Source organism: Numenius arquata, chromosome 2 (genome assembly GCF_964106895.1).
Source record: "Numenius arquata chromosome 2, bNumArq3.hap1.1, whole genome shotgun sequence".
Taxonomy (NCBI): domain Eukaryota; kingdom Metazoa; phylum Chordata; class Aves; order Charadriiformes; family Scolopacidae; genus Numenius; species Numenius arquata.
The window spans coordinates 117,079,300-117,091,926 of NC_133577.1; the positions used below are offsets into that span (position 1 = coordinate 117,079,300).

Consider the following 12,627-nt stretch of genomic DNA (forward strand, 5'->3'; position numbering starts at 1 on the left):
TCTCTGCTCATTTTCTAATCACTTTATAATCCTTCCACTTTTCTGTAACTGGCCAACTCTCCATCATCACATGTGTTATCCACTCCTAGCACAAGAGCTTTCTGCTAGGAAATGCCTGCCACTGGGGAAAGCCATTCTATAGTCTCTGCTTTGGTGAGATATTTCATGCAAATACAGAATGCATCCGGCAGCCATTTTCAGCAATGGTTCAACTCTTCATTACTGATAATTTTTACATCAGTCCTGGAGTCTCAGCTTTCTGGTTTGCTCTATTGTTTCTTTCCTGACTTGTTTTTCCTTTGCTATTGTCATATACATGGCATGTACACATCAAGATATGCATATTATCATATTCAATTTGTAACTAAATTGTTTAATCCTATAACCATTGTGGGACAAACCAGGACACGTAGCAAACAAAGCAAACCTGTATTGTAAGATATTAGTCACCGGGAGGAAGCGGTGCTTTTGGAAATACTGGCTCATTTAGGCAGGAAGCAAATGAGCAGGAATTTCAGTGATTCAGCTTTCAGTCAGGGAGGGATGATCAGGAAGAACCTAGAAAAGGAATGGAGAGTATGAGGAATATGCAAGGAAAAATAGTTCTGTTGTGTGTAGTATGTAATGTTGAGGATAAATGTAGTACTTCTCTGTTACGATATGTCCAATCCATTGCTAAAGTCCAGAGATTAAAGACTCTGGTCTTTGTTTCAGACAGGACTTCAGGTTAGCCTCTGGCATGTTCATTTACACTTCTAAATAATGACCACTTTTTCCAAAGCGATGGGACATTTGCAGCTCTCATTGCCTGCAAGGGAATAATGAATGGCTCAGGCCACGAACTGCAAATGCTTAGCGCTGAGCAGCTCCCTCCAGGCAATGCACCGGGACTTCAACTTTAGGCTCCTAGTGTCAAAAACCTACCACTCAAAAGGCAGCTGTAAGAGAATGCTAATGGCAGTGAAAATTCTGGCTTAATTAGATGGCTTTAATTAAACCGGTGCTAACCCTTATGTGGGTACTCCTAAATGTGAGCAGCAGTGGCTCATTGAGCTTAAATTGAATAGGAGCCAGCATAGAATAAACTGAAATACGCCACACATAAACTGGAGTGAGTGACCACACTAGGGCTTAGCATGGGTTTAATTAAATTAGTAAAAGATTAAACCACTACCATTTCTTATTTACCTTCCAAAGGCAGCTGAGAGGAATGGGGAACGCATACGGATGATTTATTAATGTTGACGGCTTTTTCACTTTATAATGAAAGTTTGGGGCACTTGTATATTTTGGAAAATATTTTATGCAATTGCTGGTTGACAGCATTCATAATATGTATATGGCTCTGTGAGAATAAGCACATTAAGTAATTCAGTGCATTTCTGAAAGGTAATTTAAAAATACTGTTAAATGAGCTACTCAGCCACCTGGAGCCATTGCAGGTTCACCAAGGATGAACTTGCCTTGAATATTATTGTCTTTTGAGGAGAGACTTTATAATAATGCAGATCATGTATAGGGTCAAAACCTCAGCTAGTATCAGTCACGGTGTCTGTATTGAAATGAAGAGTATCTACAGCTACAGAGAATCTCGTCTTTCATTTTAAAACGTACAATCTAACAGCCCGGTTCTCAAGGTTTTATCAATCTCTTTTTATTCTTTCTTTATAACAATATTCTCGAAAATGGTCAGAATCACCAAGGTGTTCAAATTATCCAGTCTAGATATTTATTATGTACTGACCTGAATTCACAATAATTTTAAATGGGTTATAAGGCTATCAACAAAGTGTTACCAAACTATAAATTATTAGAATATTTTGGGAAATTGATGTAAATCGCAATTCGGGCGTTTTGAACTAGAATTGCATTGAATAACATTTGAAATGCATTCAAGGATCAGACAACGATACAACTAAAAGTAATGCGGGCAGACCTCTAGCAGGTTTTAAGTCAGTGCAGGATCTCAGTGTAGGGAAGAAATGGAGCTCACCTGGAGTGAGCCGGCACCTCCACCGCTCCCCGAGCCCGGGCTCTTGTGCTGGCTCGCAGCGAAGTAGCCATAGGGGCCACCTAAACCCCACGGCCCGTCTACAGCGGGACAGAGCTCCCCGGGCAGGAGGAACTGAGGCGGCTAGAGATGAGCCTTCCAGGCTTTTGAAGCCCGTGCCTAACTCAGAGAACAAAAGAGAGCTTCCAAAGGAGGTGTTAATGCCAACATCTACATGATAATTGAGCGCTTACAGCATTCACTGAAACAGAGAGATCAAAACCCTTTTCCACCTTAGGCGTCTGAAGCTCACACTCCTCTGCCCAGTGAAAGTGCCGGAGACGACCCGAAATAGGACCGTTTTCTCTCACTTTCTATTAAAACAAACACAGCTGCAGTAAGGTTTGTAACATTTCTGTGGACAAAGAGAACAAAGAAGAAGGAGCCTGACTAAGACGTGGTCCAGTGACATCGTAAAGCTGCTATAAGTATCCGTTTAATAAAGCCACATCCATGTGACGTACGGAGCTGAGCTAGTATCAACTCCCCCGCCCTAGTTTGTTCAAAGCATTTGGAAGGGTAACCTTCTCTCCATGGACTTTATGCCGGATCACGTATCATGTCCTCCCTAGGCCAGCATAAAACATAAACCCAATATAAACATTGCATTGTATCCTGTGGCAAGTTCAACAAAAAAATCAATTGCGTGCTCCTGCTGTTGTGGAGTGAATTTGTACTGTCAGCTCATCTGGTAATGCACAAACCTGATAGGAAGCAAAATGGAAGCACTGGCTGGAGTCTATCATGAAAAGAATTCTTGAACTGACATGCTCAGTAACACTTGGTATCACGAAATAAGATTTAATTAGTCAGGTTATTAAATAATTGTTAGTAGGCTTTAAAAAAAAAAGTCTGGTTTGAGATGAATGAAATTCACATTTGTTTTTACAGTCTCAGTACTTAAAATAGGGTGCCTCAGGAAACAGTGTGATCAATATTACAAGATGACATGGTCTGTGATTTGTGAGAACCATGGTCTCCAGCAACGCATTTCCTATGTTGGAAGTATAGTCAGGAAGCAGTACCAAACTGACCCATTATCTGATAATTTCACACCTTTGATAATGTATAGTTTTGGCTGAAAATGTACCACTTGGTCCTGTATTAGAAAGTAGTGCAGATCATCTTTTTGCTTTATTAATGAGGATTATCATTTGAAGGATGTACAGTAGAAAACATATTTTAGACAGAAAGTGACTGAAGAAATACAGGAAGGAGAATGTTCCAGCATTAATTATACCATCAGAAAAGAGAAAGGAAAAAAGAGAGAAAAAGGAAGGGAAAAAAAAAAAGTTTTCTTGTTCTTAATTGGTGGAATCATAGAATCACAAAATTGTGGAGGTTGGCAGGAACCTCTGGAGATCATCTGATCCAACCCCACTGTTGAAAGCAGGATCAGCTACAGCAAGCTGCTCAGGAGCATATCCACTAGGGTTCCGAACATCTCCAAGGATGGGAACTCCACTACTTCTCTGGCCAACCTGGTCAAATGTACAATCACACTTATAGTGAAAACGTTTTTTCCTATTTTTCTGCACCGTCTGGTGACATCTTCTCACAGCTCCTCTACCTGGTGTTGTGGTTTAACCCCGCAGGCAGCTAAACACCACATAGCCATGCGCTCCCTTCCCCCCAGTGGGATGGGGGAGAGAATCGGAAAAAAGGTAAAACCTGTGGGTTAAGATAAAGGCAGTTTAATAGGACAGAAAAGGAAGGGAAAATAATAATAATAGTGATAAAAGAATATACAAAACAAGTGATGCACAACGCAATTGCTCACCACCCGCCGACCAATGCCCAACCAGTCCTCGAGCAGCAGCCACCACACCCTGGCCAACTCTCCCCAGCTTTATATACTGAACATGACATCATATAGTACAGAATAACCCTTTGGCCAGTTGGGGTCAGCTGTCCTGGCTGCGTCCCCTCCCAGCTTCTTGTGCACCCCCAGCCTCCTCCTGGCAGGGCAGAGTGAGAAGCTGAAAAGTCCTTGACTTAGTGCAAGCACTGCTCAGCAACAGCTAAAACATAGTGTGTTATCAACAGTATTCTCATCCTAAATTCCTAACACAGCACTATACCAGCTGCCAGGAAGAAAATTAACTCTATCCCAGCCAAAACCACCTGGTGACACAGATTCTCAGTATTTGCTCATCTCCTGCAAGTTAAAAAATCACCTCCTGCTGCCCCCACCCCAGCTGCATCCTCCTTCTGAAGCCCCATCTGGAAGTTATCCTAGAATAAAATAGGTGGAAATAGAAAGTGGAATAGGTGCTCTGACACAATCTAATTTGTGGAAACAATTATTCTAGAATAAGAGTGTTGGGCTTTTTTTCCCTTCTGGACTATCATATTCAGTTTCCAAAACCTGCATGCTCTATCTACATTACTTCCCCCATTTGATGTCTCATCTTACCAGCTCAATTGGTGAAGACAACACAGAGTGGCTACCACTTTGGCCAAGTGTCTCTCACTTTGGCACTGGCTTTCCAAAGATGGCCCAGTGGTTAAAGTCCAGCTACCTTGTCTCTAGTAAAGTTAAAATCAGGTGAACTACTTCAGGGGTAAAAAAGACGGAAGATTTCGGAGTATAATATAGTCAAAGCCAACACGGTTGGTTAAGCAGATGACTTAGGTGAACTGAAGGGAATAAGAGAAAAAACAAGATGAAGGAAAATCAGGATCAGTAAGAAATTTTTTCCCTTTCGATATATAAACCAAGGAATTCTTAACATTTTAGACTAAGAGACCGTTACTGACCCTAAAGACCATAGTGAGCACCAGTACGGCTTTTATTAGCATTTATTTATAACAGGGTAATGATGATATGTGATGCACAGTTTGCATGGTTATGTGCATCACATACAGATTACGTCCCAGAATGTGGAAACAAATGTTAAGCAGCTTCTGCTAAAATATCTTCTATGAGCGCTTTCTGTATTACAAAGCATGCCTCTTTGCGTATTTTTATTTTTACTATTGCTTCAGGGTTTTTTTGAATGTATCAAAATCTTCTGCTAAAATGTGCTTGACATTTTTTTCCTCTTCCAAACATTATTGTCAACAAATGCTATTAAAATAAAAGGCGTATTTAAAAAAATATCCTTTCTTCCCCTCTGCACATAGTCAGTCACCATTTTGAAAGAGGGTGTATTGAGGCTATGAATAAAGTGAAAAAAGAGCATGCAATAATCAGAGCCAGTGGAATACACTTTACCTCAGGCTCCATCCTTGCTGGGCTTCTGCCCGAGTGTGGCTCCTGGCTGCTGATGAACTCTGTAACCTCTGCTTTTTTTTTCTCTGCAAATGTTTCATTGCTTTTTAGTTCTAGAATATGTTCTTTCAGCTGTTGAAAGCTGTTGCATTAGTAAAGCTCTGGGAAAGAAACAGAACACTTTATTGTTGTGGTTGTCCTCTTCTGTCTTCTAACAGGTCTGTAGAGTAGAACCAGCCATGATGGCTAGCTGCGGGGTCCATCTAGTCCAGCGTCCTTGCTTGTTTGAGGCCAGAAGAGGAAGGTTAGGGAAACATTGTAAGAACAGTGCAAACATTGAGGGTTACCTCCCCTGATGTATTCTTCCTTCCTTTCCTAGCCCTTTGCTTTCAGGCTTTCTGAGCCCAAGGTGCTAGACTTGGTTTTCATGCACAACAGCCCTTGATGGATTTTTTTCTTCCACTCATGTCTGATCATTTCGAATGGTGTGCTCTGTAATATCTGCAGCCCCTTCTCAATGAGCTCACCTTTATGTTCAGTATTTGGGTACATTTTTCCATTTTGGGACCCACAACTCTGCTGGAAAATGAACTCCACAGAGTAATTATGAATAATCTAAAAAATTACGTCTGTTTGGTCATTTAATTTTTTTTGTTCTATGTCTTCATGTGATTCCCTGCCATTCCTGGATTATGAAAACTAAGACATAATAATTTCTTATCTGCCTTCTTTGAACTATCAGTTTTATAAAACTTTATTATATTCTTCCTCAGCCATCTGTTTTTCAAGCTGAAGAGTCTTAGCCTATTTAATTACTTTTCACAGAGAAGCTGTTCCATATTTCTGCTCATCCTGGTTTCATCCTAGTTGCCCTTCTTTGTATCATTATTATATCCTTTTAGAGTTGGTAAGACTAGGAATACACAGTATTCAAGACTTGTATTTGACTTGTATTAAGCAGAATGCTGTCTTCTGTTTTGCTTTCTATCCCTTCCATAGTGATTCCTAACATCTTATTTCCCTTTTTGGCTGCCACTGTGATTCCTACACAGAGCAATTCCATGAATTTTTTTTCTAATAACCGTTTGAGAGACTATTCTTGTAAATTATTTGATTTTGTCTCTCTTTGAAAGTATTTTGAGGAATTTTGCCAATGCTTGTCTGGGCTCTTCGCAGACCCAGGAACCTAATGACTATTGGGTAACATCTGAAGTTCAGTTGCGAATGGATGTGGAGTCGTGCTTCCACTGTCACGCAAACTTTCTTGAAAGTATGCTGAAGACACCTGGGAAGCAAACTAACTGAAGTTAACACCAGTTAATGCAACCTCTCAATGGCAGAGGTAAAGATATTAGAAAAGAGTGGTTATCCTTAAAGGCGTTCTACAGTAAGACCGTCCTTGCTAATGTGGGTAGAAGAGCATGAGCATGCTGGAGGAAAAGCCGCAGCAGCACAAGTGGTGTGACTTAATATCCAGGATTTTAGGGTTTATCAGCAGGACTCAAAACTTGATGTGATCATATGTACAGGTAAAATTTTTAGTAGTTAAAATAATTAGCAGCTACCAGTGGTTTTTTTGGTACTACACATTAATTATTTATGAAAATAAAATGTCCCTGCAGTGGTTTGTCAATTGGTACTCTGCTTCCCCTTCTCAAGAATTCTGTAAAGAAAATAAACTCTAATAAATAATTGGGAACAAAGATTACAAGGTTCTTCTCTCTTCTCTTCTCTTCTCTTCTCTTCTCTTCTCTTCTCTTCTCTTCTCTTCTCTTCTCTTCTCTTCTCTTCTCTTCTCTTCCTCTTCTTCTCTTTTCCCTTCCCTTCCCTTCCCTTCCCTTCCCTTCCCTTCCCTTCCCTTCCCTTCCCTTCCCTTCCCTTCCCTTCCCTTCCCTTCCCTTCCCTTCCCTTCCCTTCCCTTCCCTTCCCTTCCCTTCCCTTCCCTTCCCTTCCCTTCCCTTCCCTTCCCTTCCCTTCCCCTTCCCCTTCCCTTCCCTTCCCTTCCCTTCCCTTCCCTTCCCTTCCCTTCCCTTCCCTTCCCTTCCCTTCCCTTCCCTTCCCTTCCCTTCCCTTCCCTTCCCTTCCCTTCCCTTCCCTTCCCTTCCCTTCCCTTCCCTTCCCTTCCCTTCCCTTCCCCTTCCCCTTCCCTTCCCTTCCCTTCCCTTCCCTTCCCTTCCCTTCCCTTCCCTTCCCTTCCCTTCCCTTCCCTTCCCTTCCCTTCCCTTCCCTTCCCTTCCCTTCCCTTCCCTTCCCTTCCCTTCCCTTCCCTTCCCTTCCCTTCCCTTCCCTTCCCTTCCCTTCCCTTCCCTTCCCTTCCCTTCCCTTCCCTTCCCTTCCCTTCCCTTCCCTTCCCTTCCCTTCCCTTCCCTTCCCTTCCCTTCCCTTCCCTTCCCTTCCCTTCCCTTCCCTTCCCTTCCCCTTCCCCTTCCCTTCCCTTCCCTTCCCTTCCCTTCCCTTCCCTTCCCTTCCCTTCCCTTCCCTTCCTTTCCCTTCCCTTCCCTTCCCTTCCCTTCCCTTCCCTTCCCTTCCCTTCCCTGTCCCAACGTAGACATTCACTGTATTTTTAGAATAATGATTGTTAGAAACTAAGAGCTACAGAAAATTAAGTCATTAGTCTATACATCTTAGTCAACCCATTTTAATCCACTTCATTTTATTCATCTGTTACAGAAAGGCAATATTTACTTACATAACTCAGGAGTGCCATGAGTGATAATTAATGCTTATAAGCAGCAGTATGATTAAAATGAAGAGCTATGCACTTCCAAAGGATTATTAATTTTATTATCATCGTTATTACTGTACTGAGCTATTGTAAATTACTGAAAGATAGCCAATTGCCATGGATTTTCTTGAGATGACTTTGTAAGGTATTAAACGGAGAGTGTTACACTGCAGAAAACTCATAATGAAGTTGTAAAACTGAGATTATATCCTATGCCTTAAAATGGTATTGTCCGTACTGGAAGTAAAAAAGTAAAAATAATTAATAAATGCTGATTAACACAAAAATGTACTAATCTGCCTTTTCACTTCTATCTACAGTGACTCATTTACCACTTGCCGAAAATTCCCCATCTCTGTCTCAATGATTTTCAAGTCATATGCCAGAAATGTCTATATTTTCAGGAGAAAGGTTATGGCCAGTGATTTTAGGCGACTGGGTTTAATGAGGGCCCACCTGTCAGCTGAGCTGCTGGATCTGATGGTGGGAGCTCCAGCCAGCTCCCTTGGTCCAGCAGGCGATGAGCTGCTGTCACCCCGTGGCTGTGACCGGGCACTCATACGCCGGAGTGTGACCACCTGCAGCACGGCTGGATCGAGAGATGCCCGGCCCCAGCGCTGCCAGCCCCAGGCTCTTACCCTCTGCCCGACACCTCCTGCCTGCCAGGACACCTCCCTCGCCCGAACCCACCTGCCTGCAGGGCTGCGGTCTGAGGTGTGCTGTGAAATGAATCCCGTGGTTGAAAACGGCACTAACACCATCGTCTGGGTTTTTTTTTTTGAAAAATGGGTCATTTATAAAAGCTGGCTTGGAAAATGGCTGCACCTCAAGACTGTCCCCATGAAGATTTAAAGCGGTTTTGTTAATATCCACTTTAAATGGTTATTTGGATTAATATTCTTGAGTTTCCCTTGAACACAAGCTGAATTATACTGTGAAGAAAATTCATTTATTTCCACTGGCAGTAAGGAATAATTTCTTACACATAATTTCTGCCTCTTATTTGACTGGCTTTCTAGACATTCTAATTTAGGTTCTTGATGAGTTGAGAATAAAAGATTTCCCTATTCTAAACAGAAAGATTAATTACAGAACAAAGACTGTCTACGAAGAAAAATATTATTCCTCGCCCTTTACCAATGCTGAGAAAGTAATTAGTTAGGAGTCTAATCAAACCCTGAGTAGGATTTGTAGGGAAGGTTAAGCCACCCCTGCCCTTGCTGACACCTTGCTGTTATGGGTGGTGGAAAGAACCCTGGTGTAACCGAAACAACCCGGGAACCCAACAAGACACTCTCCCCGTGTCAGCAGCCTCTGCAGGATCGGGAGGCACGGTCTAGAGGGACACGGGATTTCACAAGGGCTGACAGAATTGTGCTATAAAGCGGCAAGAGCAGCCGTGCCCTGCAGGAAGAAACGGCGCTGTGGACTCAGCCGGGTGGTGACTTTCACAAAGGGCTCAACCAAAGCAAAGACTGAGTATTTTGGACTTCATTGGGGATATCCCTTGTTGGGACACGAAGGCAATCCCAACAATGCTGTGAATGTTTCAGTGTCGACAGGATGGAGAAATGGGCTGACAGGAACCTCACAAAGTTCAACAAGGAGTGCAAAGTCCTGCACCTGAGGAGGAGCAACCCCATGCACTAATAAATGCTGGGAGCCACTCAGATGGAAAGCAGCTTGGCAGAAAAGGACCTGGGGGTCTTGGTGGACACCAGCTTGCACCAGCCAGCAATGAGCCCTTGCTGCAAAGAAGACAAATATCATCCTGGCCTGCATCAGGCAAAGTACTGCCAGTAGCTTGAAGGAGGTGACCCTTCCCTTTATTCACTGCTGGTGAGACTCAGCTGGAGTGCTGAGTCCAGTTCTGGGATCCGCAGTACAAGGGAGACATGGACATACTGGAGAGAGTCCAGCAAAGGGCCATAAAGATGATGGAGGGAGCTATGAGGAAAGGCTGAGAGCTGGGACTGTTCAGCCTGGGGAAGAGAAGGCTTGGGAGTATCTCGCCAATGGATATGAATACCTGAAGGGAGGGTGCAAAGAGGACGGAGCCAGGCTCTTCTCAGTGGTGCACAGTGATAGGACCAGAGGCAATGGGCACACACTGAAACACGGGAGGAAGCCCATTTCTCCGTTTTCTGAACATCAGGAAACATCTTACTGTGAGGGTGACTGAGCACTGGCACAGGTTGCAAAGGGAGGTTGTGGAATCATAGAATGTCTTGATTTGGAAGGCACCCATAAGGATCATCGAGTCCAACTCCCTGCTCCTCCCAGGACTACCTAAAACTAAACCATATGACAAGGAGCATCGAGATGACCCTTGAACTCTGGCAGGCTTGGTGCTGTGACCACTCCCTGAGGAACCTGTTCCAATGACTGATCACCTTCTCGGTGAAGAACTTTTTCCTAACGTCCAACCTGAAGTTCACACAATTTCCTCATGTCCTATTACTGGTCACCAGAGAGAGAAGTCGCCATTCCTGGAGATATTCAAAAGCCATCCAGACACAGTCCTGGGCAACCTGCTCTAGGTGGCCCTGCTTGGGCAGGGAGGTTGCACCTCCAGAGAGGTCAGTCTCTCAGTGATTCTGTGACATACAATGTTCTTGAATGATTGGCCTACAGGTTCATGTCAAAGAAACCTGCTGCAACAGGATGTATGTATTCACTAGTGTATGGTGGACATCACCATATGATGTCTGTCTGTCTTTCACTCAACCTTTGCTCTTTCTTTGGGGGAGCTTGCTCATTGAAGCACCCAACCAAATCCTTACTTCATGAAAGAAACCGTCTTGGCCCACCACCTTGTGAAGAACCTCGTCCTTGCAGCAAAGACCAATGCTGGCACAGGGCAAGGTGGTTGCACCCCGCCCTGGGGGAGCCTCGCACCATTCCCCCATGGAAGGGGCCACCAACTGGGACACCCTACTGGAGGTGGGGGGAAACGGGGCCCAGTGGCATTCTAGAGTTCCCAGTTGGTGTCCCTTGGTTACCCAGGTCAGCCCGGGCGAGCCCGTCCCCTCCCGCCGCCCCAGAACAGGAGGGTCCCGGCGGCCCGTCGCTGTCCCCACCTCGCCCTCCCCACGGCCGCCTCCACGGCCCGGGGGGCGGGGCTTGGCCCGCCCGACGTATTTCAAACGGGCCAACCTCCAGGCGCGGAGGGAGGGAGGGAGAGAGGGGCGGGCCGCCGCGCAGTCCCCGCCTGGGATTTTAAAGCGCCATTTTGTGCCGGGCGGCAGGATATCGATCGTCGCTCTACGGCCGGCGGGGCGCGGTGAGGCGGCGGTCGCCCGGCGGCGGCCGAGCTGCGGCCGGCGGCGCTCCCTTCTCGGCGTCTCTATCCCCCTCCTCCCCGCCCCGCTCCGTCCCTCTGCCTCCATGACCCGCAGTAGGAAGCAGGCGGCGCTGGAGAGAGGAGCCGGGAAGATGAACCAAGAGGCGGGGAGCGCAGCGGCAGCGGGAGCCCAGGCGGCGGCGGCGGCGGGGGCAGCAGCCGGCGGCGGAGCAGCGCCCGCCGCCTGGGGGCTGGAAGGGGAGGCGGAGAAAGTTGTGTACTCGCGGTCGCAGGTCTCCTTCGCCGGCACCAAGGCGCTGGGCGACGCCCTCAAGCTCTTCATGCCCAAGTCCACGGAGTTCATGAGCTCCGACTCGGAGCTGTGGAACTTCCTCTGCAGCCTCAAGCACGAGTTCTCCCCGGTCATCCTCCGCAGCAAGGACGTCTACGGATACTCCTCCTGCCGCGCCGTCGTCCCCGACCCGCCGTCCCCCTCGGCGGAGCGGCCCCGCCGCCGCGCCGGCAAGCGGCGCCTGCCGGCCGCCGACGCCAAGCGCCGGGCCGCGGCGGCGGGTGGGAGCGCCAAGCGGCGGAGGCGGCGGCGGCGCCGCAGGAGGGGACGGGCGAGGCAGCGGCCAGCGGCACCGGCGGCCGACGGCCCCCGGGGCGAGGGGGAGGCGGCGTTGGGGCCGGCGGGGACGGAGGCGGACAGCGAGCGGGGCGTCCCGGCGGAGGGAGCTGCCTGGGAGCCCTTCGGGGGCAAGTCTCTGGAGGAGATCTGGAAAGCGGCCACCCCACGCCTCACCACCTTCCTCACCGTCCGGGTGCGGGGCAGCGTCTGGAGCCGGCGGAGCCTGGAGGCGGCGCGGCGGCGGGCGCAGCGGATCCTCGGCGTGGACCTGTCTCCCGTGGTGCGGATGCGCCGCTTCCCCCTGGCGCCGTCCTGAGGCCGCGGACGGGGTGGGGGGGGTCCTGGCCGGCGCCTCACCTTGGCCGCGGTGCGGACAAAGAGACCTATATCAGTCACCTGTTTACATTGCTTTTTGTCTGGATCGTGTTCCGCTGCTGCACTTTATGGCTCGCTCGGGCGGGGACCGGGACCGGGACCCCCAGCCGCACCGGGAGCGACCTGCTGGGGACCCCGGCTGGGCCGCGGCCCCTCGTCCCGTCCTGGGGACCGCCCGGCAGGTATCACGCGTGGGGACCAAGTTCCAGTTCCACTCTTTTTCTCTCCCATCGGGCTACCTCACTGGTCCAGAAGTCCACCCAAGAAGTTATTTTCCAAAGGAACTTACTTTCATGCTTGTATAATAAAGCACCATCTGATTCTTGCTATTTTAATTTTTTATTTTTTT

General features: G+C 47.2%; 1 protein-coding gene across 1 annotated transcript; it reads left to right on the forward strand.

Moving 5' to 3' along the window:
* The first annotated feature begins 11,376 nt into the window (after positions 1–11,376).
* Positions 11,377–12,219, forward strand: CCDC71L (coiled-coil domain containing 71 like). The gene has a single exon (XM_074169128.1). It carries the CDS (start codon positions 11,377–11,379, stop codon positions 12,217–12,219), a length of 843 nt encoding a protein of 280 aa, XP_074025229.1.
* The last annotated feature ends 408 nt before the right edge of the window (positions 12,220–12,627 follow it).